We start from the raw sequence: 21,287 nt of genomic DNA on the forward strand, positions 1-21,287 counted from the left end.
GACAGCTTATTACAGTGCACCTTCTTTTCTAATAAGAGTGTTGTGTGGGTGGGAGGTGGATGATGGGGAGGGGGAGGTGGTCCAAGAACACACGGTTTTAGTTAGGCAGGAGGAGTCGTTTCGGGTGCTCTGTTAACCAGCACGATGGTTACAGAGTGGATTTTAAGTGTTATGAACAAAAGTAGAGCAATAAATTTGAAGTAGGAGATCGGGAGTTTGAGGATTGGTCTGCATAGTGGGATTCTGCATTAAAAAAATACGTACAAAAGGACGTTGTGTTGTACATTTTCACCGGGAAATACTCATACTGATAAGATTCTCTAGGGTGAATTCTGGAGCCTGAGTGTACACAGAAAGCTAAACTTCATCTCTGCAGGATGGCTAACCATGCCGTTGATAAGATTCTGTGGCACAACAGTTTCAACAGGTTTTTAGGTCCTCCTAATCACCAGCTTCGGTCGTCGTCATTACAAGAGAAAGGTCCCTCAGAAAGTTTTGTTTCGTTAGAACAAAGTATTTTGACACCTCTAAATCACTGCAAAACACCCGCATACATCAACACCATCGCGTTTCCAAACCTATGAAGATAGTGCATCGCAAAGGAGAGAAGGCTGCCTGCCATTCATGCATTCCTATATTTACCCAGTCCCTTTCTGTCAAGAGCTGGGTGAGACACCATCCCAATCCGTGACAGGCACTCAACAGCCAAACAGCCCAGGATGAAGGTGCCAGGGAGGCGACAAGATCAGAGGGAAAGGGGACGTTGCAGCCAGCAGTCTGGGAGGACGCGGGGATTTCAGTGATTGGCTGGGCTCGAAGTGGGGAGGGAAGAGTCCCGGCTGGGGTGGCCAGGCGACAGCGCGGGTAGCAAGAGGACAACTAGCAGAGGCGAGAGCGAGGGGCAGGAGGTGAAAAAGCCAGCGCCAGACGAACAGCCTGTAAAGACACTTCTGAGGCGAAACAAAAGATCCTAGGGCGCTGCAGGGCAGGACATCGCCGAGCAATTGAAAGTGGAAGCACTTAACAGCCAGCCGGCTCGCTTAGCCTCGGTGACGCGGGCTTAGGGCGTGGGAGATTGTCCCCGGCTGGCGGGCCGCCGCGCACGTGCGCCTAAGGCAGCTGGCCGTGCACTTCATCCGTGCCAACAACGCACGAGTCCTTCTCAGGACTGCGGACTCTCCAAAACATCTTTATTTTCCCCAAGGTCCTTGCCAGGAAAGGCCACCAGAGAGAGCTGGGGGGAGGAGAGGGAAAGGCCAGGGCGCGGCGCGTGCGCGTTGCGTTCCGAGTGGGCAGGAGGGCGGGGCGAGAAGAATGTTTCCCAGAAGCCCCGGCCACTCGCAGCCGCCGGAGCTCCGGCTCTCCGGCCAGGCGGCGTGCCCCGCCCACCACGTCCGTCCGTCCGTCGCAGCTTGCCGGCGCCCCCTGGAGGTCCGGTGGGAGCACTGCGGCGCCCGCTCGCAGGCTGCGTGCGGCCCGTCCAGCCGCCCGCCCGCCCGCCCGCGTCGTCACCACAGCGCGCCGACCTGTGGCGGCGCGGCTGAGCCCCGCGGAGGGAGGGAGGGAGGGAGGGAGAAAGGGAGGGAGCCGCCAGACACGGCGGGGGAGGGGAGCGGCGGTGGCGCAAGCCGCGCGGAGCAGCGCTGCCCGGGTCTACTGCTGCGTGGCTGCGTGCTCCCGACCCGGCCGTCCGAGCCCGTGGGCCGCGCGCGCTTCCGAGCGGCCGGAGGAGTCCATGGTGCAGAACTTGGCGGCGGACTGACGGAGACCGGGCCTCCTGCGCTGGCGCGGCCGCCGGAGCGACGCCTGGACCTCGGCCTGAGGTAAACACGGCCGGCCGGGGAGAGCGGACGGGCCGCCCGGGTGGCAGCGGGGGCGCGGGCCGGGCAAAGTTTGGGGCTCGCGCGCGGCTCGGGCGGCGCCTCTCGCTGCGAGCAAAGTTGGAGCCGCGGCCCCGGGCGGCGCGGGGCGGAGGTCCGGTCTCGGCGCGCGCGGGGCCTAGGAGCGGGGACGGCGCGGGCTGCGGGGCCTCGGCCGAGGCAGGAAGGGGCTCCAGGCCCGGCCCGCAGCTCCCCCACCCACAGTGGAAACGTGTCGGCCGGGCTTCCGGGCGCTCCCAGGCGCTCCCAGGCTGGCTGCTTTACCCTGGAGTTCGCCTTGGTCTCCGAGCCTCCCGGCCCCGCTGGTGTAACCAAACTTCACTGGGCTGTGACCTCTCCAGCGCCTGAATGAGGAAGAGCCGCCGCCTGGCCTCGGCCTTTCCCTCGGCGGCCGCCTCCCCACCCCCGCCTCAGTTTTATTCTTCTTCTTCTTCTTCTTCTTTTTAAAAACCCGCTGCCTGGGCTGACGACGGTCTAACCGGCCAGGAGACCGGAACTCAGGCTGACCACTCACTCCGTCTTAGACCCGGGGAATTTGTACCATTTAGGAGATTTACAGAGAGATGCTCGTCCTGCAGGGATCGCGGGGAATTTAAGACACCCGGTTGCGATTGAGGGAAACATTCCCAGATTGAAACGGGGAATTGAAACTACACTCCCCATGGGTCAATATATATACTACGGTATTACAGTAGTGCAGAGTTAATCATCTTCATGTGTGATGTAGTAAACAGTACATAGTGTAACTTTTACATTCTGGTTGTACTATGTAAAACTACCCGGTTTTACAGTGTTGGTCACAGCTTTTACCCCCATTCATTTTGGATTACATATTTTGGCTACCATCCCTATACTAGCAGCAAACTAAACTATTTAGGCAAAACTGATGAAAAAGTTCTTAGTATGCCTTATAATAGATGCTAGTATTAAAATTTCTCCCAGTTTGGGCAGTTTTCGGAGTTTTTTTCTAAATTTTGGGAAAAACATATCAATACATGCGTTTTCTTGTCTTCAAGGAAGATAACTCATGCATTTTTTTTCTGCAGCTCCACAACAGTGAAGGCAATAGATTCTTAGCTCTTGTCTTTAACCCGTACTTTTAGTAAAATTGTATTGTGCAATCCTGTCTCTCCACACCATATGCGCCTCCCCTCTTTGGCACTCGACTTAACCCTTTTACTATTATTTAAAAGATTGGTAGTTGTTGTTGTTTTTTACTCAGTAGAAAAGGCAAAAAATTTAAAATATCTCTACATAAAAATTTGCGTTTTTTGTAGCCCTGTCCATCCTGGAACCCACTCTGTAGATTAGGCTGGTCTCAAACTCAGAGATCTGCCTGCCTCTGCGGTGTTGAGATTAAAGGCATTTCCCATCATTGTCCCACTTTGGGTCAGTTTTTCCAAGATTAGCAGTTCTTACTATAGCTTTTCTTTACCTAATTTTTTTTTTTCTTTTCTTTTTCCAGTGCTTGTAATTAAGTAAACAATCACTCAGTTTCACTGTAGCAGGATTTATTTTTCCAATTGAAGTACCTTTTAAGTTTTTAGTTGGGTTAAACTTGAATGCAGTTGCCCTTCCGTAAATATACTGAAAAGGCAGGATTCAATATGACAAAGGAGAAAAATACAAAAGACAGTGAAGGTTAGATCATTTAAAAATGTGGTACAGAGAAAATTTTAAGAATTTTTTTCCTGGAATTCCTTCAAGTTGTTTTGGGTCTTCTATTCAGTATTCTCAACTTTTCATCTTCCTAGAGCACCAGTCATTTTATGAGCGGCTTTCATGAAACCCGCCTAACATTGCTGTCATTTCATCACTAGCAGATGCCTTTAGTGATGATGTACGATGGTCCGTCCTCATCATCCTACTAACTGCACATTTCAGTTACTTCAGTGCAAGATAGTTGTAATCGCCATTCTGAGAGGCAGTGTGCCTCCAAGTAATAAAAGCTAGTCACACAATACTGTGCACCGTGCATCCCAGCATCTGCTCTTGTTTTTTAGTAACATAAATTGTTTTTACTGAAAATCAGATGAGTTTTATCTATCTTGTAGCTCATGGTGGCCTGGCCTTGAACTTCTGATCCTCCCAAGTGCTAGAAATTACAGTTGTACTGGCTTTAAACCCCAGGCCATTTTTTAAAAAAGGTTTATTTTGTTATTTACTTATATATGTCCATGGAGGTCAGGAAAAAGGTATGTGATTGTTGCGATATCCTCTTCAACCCAAATAAACCCATTCAGTGAAAACACAACTCAGTAATTAGGAACACAAACTGTGCGTCTATTTTGGGCAGATTTACCTCTATGCTCTGTTCCCCTCCTAAGAGATCCCTTATAAATTGCTGTTAACTGTCTTTCTGTTCCCGTTCCTTCCTCTTTAACTTCTCCTCTGACTCCTCCTCTTCTGTTTCCTCTCCTTTTTCCCACCTCCTCTCCCTGTCCAGTCATGTACTGACTTAGCGTAAATCTACATGTGATCTGGAGCTAGAGTTAAAGACAGTTGTGAACTACCAAAACCACCACTGAATTCTGATTCTTTCGAAGACCTGCTAAGCCATCTTTCTAGTTTCCAAACCCAAATTCTTAAAATTCAGTTCCTCACCTTGCACTTTGTTTACGTCGGAGCAGTGACTGTAGTAACCTGAAGAGCCTAGTGTTAAAATAGTCAGTCTGGTAGTAGGGGACTTTTGTGGGCTTGAGATGGTTCATTGGGTAAAGGCCACTGGAGTGTCCAGTCCTTGGAACACATATGAAGATGAAAGTTGTTCTGGCCTTAGTAAGTGTGCATGTTGTACATCCCTACCCCTAGCACAATAGTAATACATTAATTGAAAAATAGATCTTGAATTTTATACCTAAGAATTATCTTTGAATTTTGTTCTTTTTTAAAAATTAAAGTTTTGGCACAATAAAATTTCAGTGTGAGAATTTTAAAACACTAATCTTTTTTGGCTTGGAAAATAACTTCCTGAAAAGACAAACATGACAGCACCACACTTATCTTTGTTAACCCACAGTCTTTAACATACTCCAGCAGAATGAGCCTTTTGTATTAGATTATCTTCTTAAATGGCTTTCTTTCTCAGTCTCAGTGAATCCATAGTTCTCACTGTGGCCTTTACATGCTCTGAAGTTACTTAGGCTTCTTCTCTGACTCCATCCTTTTACCTTTTCTCCAACCACATTTCTCCAGTGCTACAGAAGTGTTCTCTGACTGTTCATCTGAGACAGCATCCCCATCTCCCATGCTTCCTATTCCATTTTATGTCAGTTTTTTTTCCCCAAAGCATTTTATCTCTTTCTAACATACTACTGTTAAATTATTAACAAGTTTATCAGTTTCTTCAGTCTAATTCGGCTTCCGTAAGAACAGGCTTTTGTTGTCTTAGTTTTTTTCTTTCTTATTATATTTATTCATATTGCAAGTGTATGTGCGTGTGCACATACAGCTCATGAATGGAGTTCAGAGGACAACCGAGGGAAGAGATTTTCTTAAGGACCTTAGGTATCAGAATAAAGCACCAGACTTTGTATTATTGCCTTTACCTGCTGAGTCATCTCACTGGCCCAGGGTTTGCCATTTTGTCAATGTTTTACTCCTATAAATTTGAACAACATGTAGCATTGTAGTAGATAAGTGACAACTGTTTCATGGATTCATGTGTGTTCTGTAACTATTAAAGCTAGTATTATAGTTTTTTAAATTATAGTTTTTATTGTAGGTTTTTAAAGTTTAGTAAGTCTCAACTCCTGAATAATTTGCCAAATTATTTACGTTCATGCATATAGAACATGTTCACAGAGTCCACTTTTTTTTAAGTGTGCACACATGTATGTGTCTCTTGAGTCTGTTCACAAGTGCACTTAGGTGCCTGCAGAGGTCAAAACTTCAGTTACAGGTGCTTGTGAGCTGCTTGATGGCTGGGATTCAAACTCTGCTTCTTATTATTGAACAGCAAGTGTTTTTTTTTTTTTTTTTAAACTGCTGAGCTAACCCCCTGTAGCCCAGGAGTCCTTTTAAAGAGAAGAGTGGCAGTTTATGGCCTTCAATCTGCCATCTGTGGAAACATAGAAATCCTAGAGTACTTAGCTAAAAGCAAAGTGGTATGACCTGTCTTTTGCTTTTAAGAAAGTTCTTTTAGAAGCTCTGTTGGATTTTTTTGGTTTTTTTTTTTTTTTTTCTGATAGTTTGGTAGGATAGACTGAATTGGCATTATGGTGCTAGGCCTTGAAGGAGAGGCAGCAATAGTATATATGGAAGATCTGTGTGGAGGCTTTCAGCAGGAGTCAGGGGAGATGTAAAACATTGACTAGGTAATTGGAATAATAGATATAGATGAAATTGCCCATGGGAGGGATTGTAACTAGAAGAAAAATAGAGATGCCCTAGAATGGAAACACAGTGATCTTAAGTTTACTGGAAGAATGTGAGCTCCCAGAGAACACTGAAGGTCAGAGGAGCCTGAGTTGAATGTGTTGTTACAGAAGCCACAAAGTGTCTCAAGGGGAGTGTAGTTAGTAAGGTCGAATGTGGATTAACATTGGATAAGAATTACAGTTTTGTTAGATATAACAGTATGAAACACATTGGCTTTATTGACCAAGTAGGACCTTTAGTTTTTGGTTTTTTTTTTTTTTTTTTTTCAAATTGGTGCTTGTAATATTGCTCAACTAGTTTTAAAAGTGCTGAAATCAGTTTAAGAAATTATTAACCCAAAGTATATAAGACACCTGATGTTAATAATTACTGGCAGCCAATTTGCTGTAGATACCTTACCTTTTATTTGCAGTACCTTTGTAATAATAGATGTATTAGTCTGTTTTACAGAAGTGACTTGAACCTCTAGATAAAATGACGTAAGTGTTGTAGTTTCTGCTCCTTCTCTGTTTGTAGGGTCATCTAATGTCGCCTTCTAGATAGGCATTCTGTCAGTTGTCCTTCCAGCCTTTAGATCACTGCTGTCCAGGACAGTTCTGTCATGTAAATATTGTCTGTCTAGCTCCATTGCTGAGAACAAGACATCTGCTGGTGTTGGGGAACTGGAGAGTGTGGTTACCTGTGGTTGGTTACCTGACTGAACCTTGGTAGTTATAGAATAAGTCATTGAGAATCTCCTAAATACGAAAACTCTTATAAAAAGCAGAAGTGAAGGGGTTGGTGATTTAGTTGGATGGTAGAGCATAGCTTAATAGGTACAAGGACTATCTCTAAACTCCTCACCCCCACCCCCAAAAGGAAAAATGTTCACTCTAAAACAGTGAGTTTTTTTTTTTTTTTTTTTTTTTTTTTTCCTTCTGAATGCTGCTACCCTTTAATATAGTTTCTCATGTTGTGGTGACCCCAAACCATAAAATTGTTTTTGTTGCCGCTGCTATGAATTGTAATGTGAATGCTTTTTGGAGATAGAATTTGCTGTAAAGGTCATGGTCCACAGGTTGAGAACCACTGCTCTAAACCTACTTTAGAGTAAGTTTTGTAGGTTACTTAATCAAAAATTTTAGAAGAGTTGTAAGTCTAAGCATTTTTTAAAAACCCTGAACCATTTGATTCAATTGCAGATGCAGTCTTTCATCTTAAATGAATACATTTCTGTTCTGTTGTAATTTGATTTTGCTTTTTAGTACAGGGTCTCACTGTGTAGCCCTGGCTATTCTGGAACTCACTATGTAGACTAGACTCAAACTCACAAAAATCCACCTTCCTTTGCCTCCCAAGTGCTGGGATTCATGGCACCCAGTTCTCTTACTAGTTATAATGTAAGTATCAAGGTCAAATAATTAGTCTTGGTATATTACTACTACCTAGCCTCAGACCTCATTGTTTTGCTAATTTCCTTAGTAATTTTGTAACAAAAGCAATCCGGTTTACATTTCATTCTAATGTCTCTTTAGACTGTTAACCTAGAAAATCTTAAGGTCTTAGTAACTGGTATTTTGTAGGAAAGAATTCTGAGGCCCATTTGTTAAACTTGATTCTTATTTATTTATCTTTACATGTCCAGATTTGGTCAGTGAAAGAGTCTTTTAGTGCTGTTTCTGTTAGCCTTTTTTTCAGTTGCTTTGAGTATGTTGAGAACTTACTTTCTAGGGGGAGGGTTGGGATGAGTGGGTGTTGAATGTGAGATAGAAAATAAGAGACGAAAAAGTTGGGCATCTTGCATACCAGGAACTAGCTCCACAAGTCTTTTTTCCTCCCCCAACAGTAAGGTTAGACTTTTATTGTCTTTTATTTAAAAAGTACTTAGTTGTATATGTTCTGAACTTTCAACTGTGAGCAAACAGAACTTAAGGATATTGGAAAGTGTTTGTGTTTAATGCCAGGGAAAAGCATCCTTAGAAACCTTCAAAACAGTTCTTGCTTAATGCAACTCACTCTGCACACAAATCTGAGAATAAAACTTAGGTTGCTTGTAAGGCAAGTACTTTGACAGTTAAGACAACTTATCGCTCACTGCTGCTGTTTTCAACCTGTGGGTCATGACTTCTTGGGTCACATTTCAGATACCATACACATCAGATATTTACATTACGATTTGTAACAGCAAAGTCACAGTTATGATGTAGTAATGAACTAATTTTATGGTTGGGGTCACTACAACATGAACTGTATCAACAGGTCCCAGCAGTGGTTGATAGATAACACTGCATTCATTAATGCAGTCTTTAAAGACTAGTGTTGGTACTATTTCTATTGACTGCTAGGCACAGGATAAAGTATGACTCTTGCATTATTAGATGGAGCTGCGTTTTAACCAGGCTCTTACTGTCATCCAGAGACTAGTGCTTACCATTCACTCTCATTTCTTTCTGGCCCAGACTAAACAAATTTGACTGAATTAGCCCTGAAAATGTTTTTTTTGTCTTTAAAAATTTATTTATTATATAGGAATACACTGTAGCTGTCTTCAGGCACACCAGAAGAGGGCATCAGATCTCATTACAGATGGTTGTGAGCCACCATGTGGTTGCTGGGAATTGAACTCAGGACCTCTGGAAGAGCAGTCAGTGCTCCTAACCACTGATCCATCTCTCCAGCCCCCTGAAAATGTTTTTAAACAGTTTTTTTTTAAATTGTAATTAGTAGTTAACTCTCTTCTGAATTTCTTAGACATTCCTTATCCATATTAAAAATTTGGCACTTTTTGAAGTTCTGTTCATTTTTCGTATTTATGTATACAAAAGAGTACAGTATCTTAATTTACATTGCCCTTATATTCCTGTGTCAGGCTTCATACCCTAACACAGTAGTTGTTCAACAGTATAAAATAATGAAAACATTAAGACAATATGTTATTTTGAAAATTCCCAGAGCAGTGAATCTTTCAAATTATATATGGTATTTCATTGTAAATCTAGTTGTAGCACTGTTGTATGCCTGATAACTTGTAAGAAAACATTTTGTAACATTAGTGTACTAATGGAGAATAGTGTTACTAACTTGAAGAAAATTTGTAAGCTGTCATTCACTTGAAAGAACTTTTTGGGTAGGGTGACTTTAGTGCAGTACTGTATTTCTGTAGAAACAGTTAATCAGACAGTAACATAATATGAATGAAATATATGAAGCAGTAATTGTCTTTATTGCTTCAAAACTGCTACAGATGGCAGGAGAGATGACTGAACTCTTCAGAGCACTGGCTCCTTTTTCAGAGGACCTGGGTTCAGTTCCCAGCACCACATGTGATTCACAGCTGTAACTCCAGTTCCAGGGGCCCTTTGGCCTCTGGGCACCAGGCATGTGAGTGATACACAGACTTAAATAAGGCAAAACATCCACATATCTAAAGAGTCTTAACACTGCCACAGAAGTAATAATATTGGAATTATTGGGAAAGCCAAAGTAAATAGTATGCTTTAATAACATAGCTACTCCATCTTTCTTTATTGTTTGTGTGGCGTGTTTTTCCATATTTTATACAAAGGGACTTATACTTTTATGTTGGTACATAAAGTGAGTTTCTTAGGGAGTTAGGAATACAATTCAGTTTTTTCTCTCTCTGTGTATTATTGGCATATATATATAACACAGCATATATGGAGGTCAGAGGACAAGCTCAGTTTTTGGTCCTTACTATTTCCTGTGTTTGAGACAGATAGGGGAGTGTGGAGATGAGAGAGGGAGAAGGAATTCAGTGATGAACTTCAGGGGACGTGGGTAGGAAAGGACACCAGAGAAATTGCTCACCTAATGTACATCTTGAGAGGGAATAGTTTCTTTTTTAGGGTGGTAGAAATTTTTTATATTTGATTAAAGTGGAAACTTAAGGTTCTTTGGAAAGTCAGTTGGGTTGGATGGTGTTTTGCTGGGGTGAACATATGAAGGAGTATTTTTCTGAAGTGGACACAGGAGAAAGGATGTTCTGCTAAAGCAAGCATGTGAAAGGACACATGATGCTAGTGATACACATGTATTGATTGGTCCACCTTACATTGCATAGCAGAGCTCCATTTGTCAGGACTTCATAGAGAGGATCTCTTCAAAAAGCTTCTGGTGGTGTGCTGCTGCTTCTTGCTGCTTACTTGCACTCAAGCTGATGGCAGAGTGATGTCAGCTGAGACAGACACAGTACTGAGGCAGGGCACATGGAGGACACATGGTGTTTGGAGGGTATAAGTAGGACTCCAAGGATACTGATGGAGACTGAGCTGGTGCAACGATCGTGGTTCTCACATCTTTGCTGATCTTCCCTTTGCTGAGAAAGGCACAGCCAAGAACTTCTGGAGATTGTCAAATGCTTATTTAAGGAATGTGAATTACTGATTTAAGGATGCAGAGCAGATCAAGGTGGTGTCTCTCCAGATGTGCAGAGCAGAGCGTTGCTCTTGGTCTGTGCTTATATACTGTGCAGTGTGCATCATGGGGTTCTAGACTGTGTCTGGTTACCTGAGTGAGGGATGTCACTGAGTTCTGGTTACCAGGGGCAGCCTTGGGCATAGTGGGTATTCTAAGATATTTTTACATGTCTAAAAGGCATTTTACTATGGTCACTGCAGCGAGAGACTAGTTCTGGAATTAAAACTTAAAGATTTAAAAGTTTTGTTTAAAAAGAATAAAGTGTAATTCAGAAACAGCATGTTGAACATTTTCTTTTTCTTCCTATTGTAGATGAAGTTTATTCTCATTCTTTATGATAATTATATTTCATAATTATATTATTTATTTTTATTAATTTTAATCTTGGACTCTTGAGTTTTTGTCATAGTTTAAGTATGTGTGTCTCCTTCAGATTTCATGTTGAATCTTTTGGTTCCTAGTTTAGTGAGATGGACACTTGGGGGTGGTTAGGCCATGTGTGCTCTGCCCTCTTGGATGGGATTAGTCACTTCCTTTTAAAGGGCAGTAGGGGCCTGACTAGGTGGGCCACCTTTGCCCATCTGTCCGTTAGGTCATGTGATGCTACTACAATAAAGCACCATCTTAGAAAGCAGAAACAAGTCCTCTGTGAAATACAGACCTGCCAGGACAGTACTGTGAGGACTAAGTTTCAATTATTTATGGAGAACACTGTCAAGTGTTTTGTAGCACAAATGGAATGAGACAGATTTGTTTATTTTTCCATTCTTTTGAAGGTTGGTGGAGTGGGAGGAATTACCAGTTAGTTGTTCATTGTCATGTTTTTGTTGGGAGAGAAGGATTAACAACAGCAACAACAACAAAAATGACCAAATCTTATTCTTTACTTCTAACTTTAATTTTTTTCAAAATTTATTTTAATGATGATTTTTTTTTTAAAGAAAGGTCCCATGATTACTGTATTAGGGACTTTTAAAAATAAATTTATTATTATTATTATTATTATTATTATTATTATTATTATTATATAAGTACACTGTAGCTGTCTTCAGACATACCAGAAGAGGGCACCAGATCCCATTATAGATGGTTGTGAGCCACCATGTGGTTGCTGGGATTTGAACTCAGGACCTCTGGAAGAGCAGTTAGTGCTCTTAATCACTGATCCATCTCTCCATCCCTTAATGAAGATTCTTAAATGCTTTAATTTCCCCTGTAGTCCACCACCCACCAGAGGTAGTGGAAAAGAAACGATGGGGTGGGGAGTGGACCTGTTTAGAAAGGTTTTTTTGCAGCAACTCCCATCTGTGTTGTCTGGAAATCGGCAGTTCAGTTCACAGGTCAGCAGTGGCAGCTCCATGCACTCGCAAACACTTCAGGATACACCAGCAGTTCAGTCCAGTAGATAGCAAATACAAATCAGCCACTGTGGAACCTAGCAGAGACAGCCAGGCCTCAAGCCTTGGTGCGAGTCAATAGGAGGGACCCGGAGAAATGGTAGAAGTTCTTGGCTGTGCCTTTCTCAGCAAAGCAAAGATCAGCAAAAATGAGACCCACAAGCATTGCACAGCTAGCTGTACCAGCAAGCTAAGTTCTCTCTCCATCACTCCATGGAGTCCTATTTATACCCTCCAAACATGTGTCCTCCACGGGTCCTGCTTCACCAAGTGTCTTGCATCAACACTGAAGTCAGACTTAGCAAAACTCCACGTGAGTTTGTCTCAGCTGACATCGCTCAGTCAATTAGTCTACTACCAGAAGCTTTTTGGTGTGTTTCTTTCTATGGAGTCCTGACAAATGCAGCTCAACTACTCAATGTAAGGCGGACCAGTACATGTGTGTCATTAGCAAAGAATCAGTCATCACATGTCCTTTCACATGTGTGTTTTAGCAGAACATCCTCTGTCCCGTGTCTGCTTCAGCAAAATGTTCCTTCCCGAGTCTGCCTTAGCCTTTCACCTGTCTTCACTTCAGGAAAACACCATCCAACACAACTGATTCTTCAAAGAACCCTTGAGTTTCCATTTCAGATATTGCCATCTACCTTTTTCTCTTAGTTCTTTTGCTTGCCAAATGTGAGGGTATACTACTGATTTGTGATTCATTGCCTTACAAGTTTGTGTGTGTGTGTGTGTGTGGTGTGTTTGGTTAGGAAATAAGCCTGTAACATCTCAGTGGTCTTTTTTTGTTTGTTTGTTTCTAATAGACATAGGCTTAATCTGTTAAATATCAATTCTTTTTTATACATATAATATTTCTCATCAGGTAGCATAAGCATCATGGAATTACTGATTTAAAAAAATAAAATTTGAGGTTTTTAGATTTGACTTTGTCATTTTGATGGTAACAGAAAAATGAAATTATGGTATTTTCAGGAAAAATGGTTGGAACTGGAAATCGTGTTAACTGAGAAAAGCTAGGTTCGGGGAAAGTGTCACATGTTTTCACTCATCTGAGTTTAGAAAAGGTACTGGTAGATCTAAACCCAGAAGGAGACTGTTAGGGAGGACATGGGGGTCAGTGGGAAGAGCCAGGGCAGGATGGAGGAGGGTGAATATGACCATGATCTCGGTGTGAAATGGACATGTAGGGAAACACCACATCAAAACTCCTTGTCTCATACAAGTAATATATGCTAAGGAAAAGAGAACCTCAGTGCATGTGTTACTAAGAGAAACCATTGAAAAAGGATATAAGCTATGATTCTAACCAGATAATGTTCTAGTAAAGGCAGAACTGTAGGGACTAAAACGATGTCAGGGATTTGGAGTAGGAAGGAAGAAATAGGTAGAACACAGATGAGTTGTAGGGTACTGAACCTCTTTAGACACAGCAGCTGTAAACAGCTACTAGAAGTCTTACATCTGTCCACACTTGGAGTGTACAACACCCAGAGTGTACTCTATCCAAACTGTGGACTTGGGTGATAATACTGTATTAGGTAAGGTTCATTGATTGGAACAGATATACTGTCTGGTGTGGGATGATGATGATAGCAGGGTAGGTTACACGTGGTTATTGATGCGACGTGGGGATTTCTGTGAACTTATCAAATATCTCTCCATATTTTGTTGTTTCTTGAATATTGTAAGTTCTACACATCACCTCAGTTTACCAGATAATTCCATTCTACGTTGATCTCTTTTCCACAGTCTTAGGTCTGTGTTACGGAATTTATTACTTTACTTGTTAATTAACAGTTATACAAAACTTCTTACATTAGTTATATACTTTTCTCGTTTTTGTTAAAAAAAATACCTGAGAAGAACCAACTGAAGGAAGGGGTTATTTTGCCTTAGACTTCAAGGGGATAAATGTGATCGTAGTAGGGGAGGGTTAAGTGGCAGGATTGGGAGGCCAGCTGCTCATCCATCCTCTTCTGTAATTCAGAGCATGCCACTACCCACATTTTATTCAGGGTGATCTTCCCACTTGAACCTAAGCTAGATAATCCTTGTTAGATATATCTAGAGATTTGTTTCTAAGGTGATTCTAGGTCTTGTCAATTAGGCAACATTTTGTTTCTTGATGTGTAAGTACTATGAAAGAGTAGTGGATGATTGAGTAGGCGAGATGGCTTAATCAAATAAAGGCACTTGCAGCACACCTAGCAACCTGAATTCAGTCCCCAGAACCCATCTAAAAGGTGGAAGGAGAAACCAACTCTCTCCACAGCTGCAAATGAACTTCAGTGTGCACCCTACACACATAATAATAGTAGATAGATAAATACTTTTAATAAGAATACTGAGTTGTTCACAAACTGATTGGTTTGGCTCATTCATTATGTATAAAGTAGTTTCTTATGGTTCAACACTTTTAAAATTCATTTGATTGGGAGATGGCAAACAAACATTCTCTTATTATTTATTCTATAGGAAACTCCACAAGGAGAGATGAAGAAGAAATCTGTATATAATCAGAATGTGGGTGATCAGGAGTGTGAAGATATGGAAGGTAAATGGTTATAAAGCCTATGTTGAAAATCAAATAGTGTTACTAGACTTTAAAATTAAGGTTTCTAAATTTTTCTGTCATTTTTAAAAATATTCTGAAACAAATGATATAAGAATTAAGAATTATACACTTTGCCTTCTAATGCTTTCATTGAACATTTTTAGTTGAATTCTTGATTTTTTTTTTTTGGAATTTATGGATTATTTGTGTGTGTTTCTTTGTAGGGGTGTGTGTGTATAGGCACATATGTACATGTACTTGTGTATATGTGGAGGCCAGGGGACAAACTTGGGTGTTGAGGATGTTGTTCTCAGGAACCATTCACTTTTTCTGTTTTTGAGACAAGGTTTCTTACTGGCCTGGGAATTTCCAAGTTGGCTGGTCAGCAAACCTCAGCAATTGGCCTGTCTCTGTCTTCTCAGCACTGGAACCACATTTACTTGGCCAAGTTTTTAAAAATTTTTTTTTTTCCTTTTTTTTTCCTGGGAATTGGCAAGCACATTATTTCATGAGCATTCTTCCTTTTTAAAATTATAATAGCATTAATATTTTCTTCTCCCTGTAAAGTTAATCTTTTTATTTATTTGCTTATTTTATGTATATGGGTATTTTACCTGCATTGTATGTCTGTGTACTATGTGTGTATCTTAGTTTGTATTTGTTAAGTTTAATCTGAAATCCTAAATGCCCAATTGAGGTATTCTTTATAGAATTTGTATTTCCTTCATTCCAAACTCATACTGGAACCATATGGGCTCTATTTGAGTGTTTTGGCTTAGTCCTGATCTTTTAGATTAATTTATCCTACCTGAGAAGGCTCCAGGTTATATTGAATTATACAGTTCCTATTACTTGCTTACACATTTTTGTGTAAGTTGATTACTTTACTGATAGGATTTTAAATTGGTACAGGGACAGATTTGGCATGTTTATTCTTATGTTATAAATATACATGTTGACTCCACACTGCTCCTGTTTTTGGTCATTTGAAACAGGGTTTCTCTGTATAGCCTTGGCTGTCCTGGAACTTGCTCTGTAGACCAGGCTGGCCTCGCCTGCCTCTGCCATCCAAATACTAGAATTAAAGGCATGCACCACCATCACCTGGCTAGTAATTCCATCTTTAAAGACTTGATCTGTAGATACACTTTTTGAAATTTGAAATAATTGTGCTGTAATATAAGCTCACTGGTTGAGTTCTTAATTTGCCTAATGGGATTCTGGGTTCTATCCTCAGCATTTGTTGTCATAGCCAATGGTGGAAGACACATGAATGTCCATTCATAAGTTATTTTAAGAGGCAGATTAGTACTCCAGTGTTTGTGTGAAGAAAGAAAAGATGTAGAATGTATATATGCTGGCTTGTTGGCTCACCCCTGTGTTCCTAGTACCTGGGAAGCTGAGATAGAAATATCCCGAGTTTGAAGCCAACCTATGTATTGAGAAACTTTTTGTTTTAAATGTTTCTTTGAGATAACTTTTCTTTGTTCATCCTTGGCTGTCCTGGAATGCACTCTGTAGAACAAGCTTGTCTTGAGACATCACCTGCCTCTGCCTCCCAAATGCTGGTGCTAAAGGAGTGCTCATCATCATGAGGCCGAGAAACCTCATTTTAACTGAGGGAAGGCAGGGAAGCAATTGCTTTTCTATGCATTAAAAATACTGGTATAACAAAAGAAGTTATTATTGGATATAGTAGAAGTAGATGGGTGTGTGACTAGGTTTGTCACTGTAGTCATTTTTACTTATAAATTTTGAACCAGGTAAATAATATTTAAAATTAATTCATGGTCCATGTATGTCTCCCTTCTTCACTGAAATATATAAGAAAGTTGATTGAGAATGTACTAAGTAGTAGGACATGTATGTAGTATATAAGAGGTCTGGGTTAAATTTCCTAGAATCTCCCTATTACACACACACATTCAGAGTACACACAAAATAAATGCTGGTGCTGTTGAACTTTAAGAGTGTGTTTGTCATTTGACATCAAGGATGTAGTTGCAAAAAGGTAGGGCTGGCCCTTTGAGGATGTAGGTAGCCATATTGCTTAGAAGCATAAACCATTGGTTTTGGGGCCTTTGAAAACATGACTGTCCTTTTTCTTTGCAGGTGAAGAAATCAGAAATAATGCTGATACCGCTGGCTTACTGTACAGTGAAGCAGACAGATGTCCAATATGTCTTAGTTGCCTATTAGGGAAGGAAGTTGGTTTTCCAGAAAGTTGTAATCATGTCTTCTGTATGTCCTGTATTCTTAAATGGGCAGAGGTAAGTCTGAGATGAGCATTAATCATAGGTAATTACTGCATTTAATTTCTTTTAGTTTATTTTGCTTATTGCTACTGCCTTTTATAAATTATTTTATACTAAGTTCTTTCCCTTCTGCTTTAGTCACATTTCCATTTGTTTACATTCTGTCTGCATATTTTCTTCCAACTGTTTTTTTTCTTGGTCTTTTCATTCTTTTATAATTAATTTTAATTTATACTTTGAAGAAAACCTTACACAAAGAGCAGGCCAAACCGTTTCTGACCCTTACAGGGTATTACCAGCTTGCTACTAATAACAACCTTGTCTGCTTTTTATTTTATGTTTTTCAGAGAATTTTTACACAGGTTATTTGATTTCTTTCTGTCAACTTCTGGAATAATCAGAATAGATGCCATGGTGTTCTTTCACTTTAAGGTTTAGGGATCTTTAGTGTGGACTAATTTCAGAATCTGCATTAGAGATTTTACTTAAGATTTTTTATAAAAGTAATTAAAAAACAAGATATTTTAGGCTTTGACTGTTATATAGTAAATCAGTTTGGGCCAGATACATTGAAGTATATATTAATCTTAAGCCTTGCTATTATTAATTATACAATAAAACATTTACCATTTTTTATATTATGTTACAGTTTGTAAAGAATTAGGTGTATCTCAAAGTTATTTTTTCTTGTACTTATCTTCCTTAATATTGTTGAAAGAACTGACTTTGTATAGTGGATGCTGTCTTTCTGGTTAACTTTTATGTAAGAGATTTGTTATACTAGTTGAATTAATAAGAGTACAAGAAGAAACATAATTTAGATTAAAAACCTAACTAATAGGTGAAAATGTATTTTGAGAAAAATACTATGAGTTTGGGCAGAATACTGTTGGTAAATCTCCATATGTAGCTGTCGTGATGACTAATGCCTTTCTGTCATTCAGTCGTAGATTAGTGCACTGTGACATGTATATATATATTTGACCAGGTGGTAGTTGAGAAACCCTGTTTCTGCATGAGTTAAAGGTTTTGGTCTTTTCCTGATTATGTTCAGTGACTACACAATTAGGAATTTTAAACAATAAGATGTGTGTTTTTTTAAGACAGTAAGAATGTGTAGACATCTCCCTCCTTTACCACCTCAAGGGCATCTTTACTATAAGCTTTGTCATGATGTACGTGTTACAGGTTTCTTTGGAAGTTGGGTTTATTGAGAAGTTGTAATTGCTAGGTTATAGACTGCACATATTTAATGTATAAACAATAGTAAACTTAACTATATTTCAGCTCATTTATTTTAAATTTGAAAATGCCTGGTAGTATATATAAAAGTCAACACATTTTTTTGCATGTAATGTATTCTTTGTTTTTTGTTATTTTATAAGAAATACTTGTTTTTATATATGTGCGTGTGTGGAGGGGAATTGGGGGGGGGGGGCTATGCCTACAAAGGCCAGCAGAGGATGTCTGAGCCCGTAGAGTTGGAGTTACAGGTAGTTATAAGCTACCAACATGGGAACCAAACTTGAATCCTCTCTAAGAGAACAGTATGTGTTTCTAATTGCTCAGCCATTTCTCCAGCCCCTAATTTTTTGAAAATAAATAATTTATTGAAGTGAAATTGCTTTGCTTTTCAAAAGCAAGTTCTGTGTACTGCTGTCTTAAGTACTGATTACAGGGTAGTGTGGAGTTGTGTTATTGTTTAACAAAGTAATTAACTTTGAAAGGGGAGACGAGAGAACATTCTGAACTATTTCGTTGTCCCTAGTGGAGAGAGCAGCCACCAGTAAGCCATTAAGTCTTCAGTTCTCAACGTATGGATTATGACAGGGATTGTCAAAGAGCATATGAAAACACAGATATTTACATTATGATTTGTAACAATAGCAACAGTTGAGTTATAGAGTAGCAATGAAAATAATTCTCATGGCATCACAACATGAGAAATGAACTGTATTAAAGGGTTGCAACATTAGGAAGGTTGACAACCTTTGCATTAAGATAATGGTGGGCCTCATATTGTTCATTATAAACCATGAATAACATGCTTACAGATCTTCTTAGGTGTCTCAATTTTCAGTTAGTCTTGTTGTGATAACAATTAGAAGTATATTGCCTTGGGAAATAGATTTTAGTGTCATCTCTTTCATTGCCATCATTAAAGGACTTTGCTCTCATTCTTGTCAACTTCCTGTTTAAAGAGGTATGCAGTGTGTTTTAGAATCAGTACTAGAAATGAATGTATATATGTAGAGACTTTGAAGGTTCTAGTCAACATTCTTTCATTTAATCTACTATTTTAATGTTTATTTTAAGTACAAAATAAAGGCTCTGGACTCTAGTATTAATTTGTTTCCAGATACCTCAAGTGTAATTCAAAGTTAAAATTTAAGACTCTAAAGTTTAAAATTTTATTAATGTCCTTTCTAGGAGAAGTATAGGGATCAAAGCAACATTGTACTTGGAAATCTGTATGTTAAGAAAAGGCATAGACTGCATTCTGGGTCATTTTTCCTAGATCTTGTCTTGTCTTTTAGAGCTTTAGCTCTGCTGCAGGGTGTAGTTGAAGTTCACTAAAGACTGACTAAAGAAGGGCATCAAGCATACCCTTCCCTCTCTACCTTATTTAGTCAGTGAAGAAATTTTATCACAAGAAACTGGTATTTTGAAAGATTGAATTCATTTTAGTCTGGTGATTTTTATATTGCACACACTCCTGAAAATTTTCATGTCTCCAAATACCTGTTCCTTAAATAAAAATGAGTTTGAGCTTCTTTATGCTTTAAGGTCTTGTTTTCGTGGTTATCTAAACAAATAAGCAAAATTGAAGTGTTAAAGTAAATGACCATCTGCTCTTTAGGTATGCTGTAGAACCCACATTACTTAGGAAAAAGAATGTCAACATTCATGGTAATGTTGATGTCTCCAGAACCTAATGGCCCCACCATAGGTCCACTAGAACATACTGAGTCTCTTATATTGGTGTCAGTTACAGGATTCATAGGTGGCAAGCCTCTTAGCTTAACAGTGTAGCCAGAATATATATTGTTCTGAAAAGCCAGTATGGTTTTGTACACCTGCAGTCTCAGTATTTTTGAAGCTGCGACAGGAGGATTTTAGAGGTAGCTTGGGCTACATAGCAAGTACAGGCTAGCTAGGTCTTTCTCTTATTTAAGACAGAATGCCAAGATTCTGTCTTAAATAAGAGAAATGGGGAATAGAAGAAAGAGAAATAGGATATTTACAGAAATGTAATGGGCAGGTGGGTCCTGTTGACATTTTTATTAAACCATTACTATTGGAGCTAAGAATCTTGAAACTGAGAAAAGCCTTTGTACTGCCAAGTATGCTAAGAGCAGTGTGCTAATGTTTACCACCCTTCCTAAGGATTTCTTCATCTTACATACTTTATTTCTGAGCTGGAAATATGGCTTAGCAATTATGAACATTAGCCATTGTTACAGAGGACCTGGTTCAATTCCCAGTATCCACACAGTGTCTCACAATAGTCTGTAATTCCAGTTCCATGGGATCTGACATGATTTTCTGACTTCTGGGGCTCCTGCACAGACATACTTTCATGTTCATGTGCATGAAGGCTAGAAAAGTCATGTTTCAATAGAAATAGTGACAGCTGGTCATATATATGATCCTCTACAGACAAAATATCTGTGTATTGAATGAGGATAAGTTTTTTACCTTGGCACAGTCACCAGAAGAAAGTTAAAAAAAGTTTGGTGTTTAGAGAGTTACCGTTTGAGAACTTAGAAGCATTCCGTGTTTAAAGGATTTAATAGTTCTTACTATGCATTTTGATGCTGAGGATTAAACTAAGACCTCAGGTGTTGAATATGCTAAAAGCAATGCTCTAAGATGTGCTGCATTACAAGGACGTGCAGTACTTACAGTGTGTATAACTAGTATAGTCTGACAACTACTGAAGTTCTTCCTTTATTTTTTTAAAGGTTTATTGATTATGTAGAGTATTCTGGCTGCATAAATGCCTGCATGCCAGAAGAGACTCTGGATCTCATTACAGATGGTTGTGAGCCACTATGTGGTTGCTGGGAATTGAACTCAGAACCTCTAGAAGAGCAGCCAGTATGCTCAACCTCTGAGCCATCTCCCCAGCCCCAGTTCTTCTTACATTATTTCTTTTTAACTATTTTAAGCATTTAAAAAATGTAATTAGTTTGTCCACATAAAGAAGTGATTGAACTTCCTCTATACCTATGGGATGCTGACAGCTTCAGTTTGAGAATGAAAGGTTAAGAAAGTCAGATGGACAGTTAGCAGAGGCAGTCTCCTGAGAATAGAAATGAAGATGTTCCCAAGGTGACCCAGAGCTCCTGAAGGTCAGTGTTGAATACAGGCAGGTGCAAGTGTGTTTTTAGATGGA

General features: G+C 39.8%; 1 protein-coding gene across 3 annotated transcripts in view; it reads left to right on the forward strand.

The window, feature by feature from the left end:
• Positions 1 to 1,611: 1,611 nt before the first annotated feature.
• The window catches only part of SCAF11 (SR-related CTD associated factor 11), a 45,225-nt gene continuing 25,549 nt past the window's right edge, over positions 1,612 to 21,287 (forward strand). For all 3 annotated transcript variants that reach the window (XM_080939383.1, XM_080939384.1, XM_080939385.1), the window contains exons 1-3: positions 1,612 to 1,823; positions 14,555 to 14,633; positions 16,746 to 16,903. In XM_080939383.1, the coding sequence (XP_080795509.1) occupies positions 14,573 to 14,633; positions 16,746 to 16,903 (219 nt within the window). In that variant the 5' untranslated portion in view covers positions 1,612 to 1,823; positions 14,555 to 14,572. The remainder of the gene's footprint in view (positions 1,824 to 14,554; positions 14,634 to 16,745; positions 16,904 to 21,287) is intronic.

The sequence above is a fragment of the Micromys minutus genome, assembly GCF_963924665.1.
Source record: "Micromys minutus genome assembly, chromosome: 27".
In the NCBI taxonomy this organism is placed as follows: Eukaryota; Metazoa; Chordata; class Mammalia; order Rodentia; family Muridae; genus Micromys; species Micromys minutus.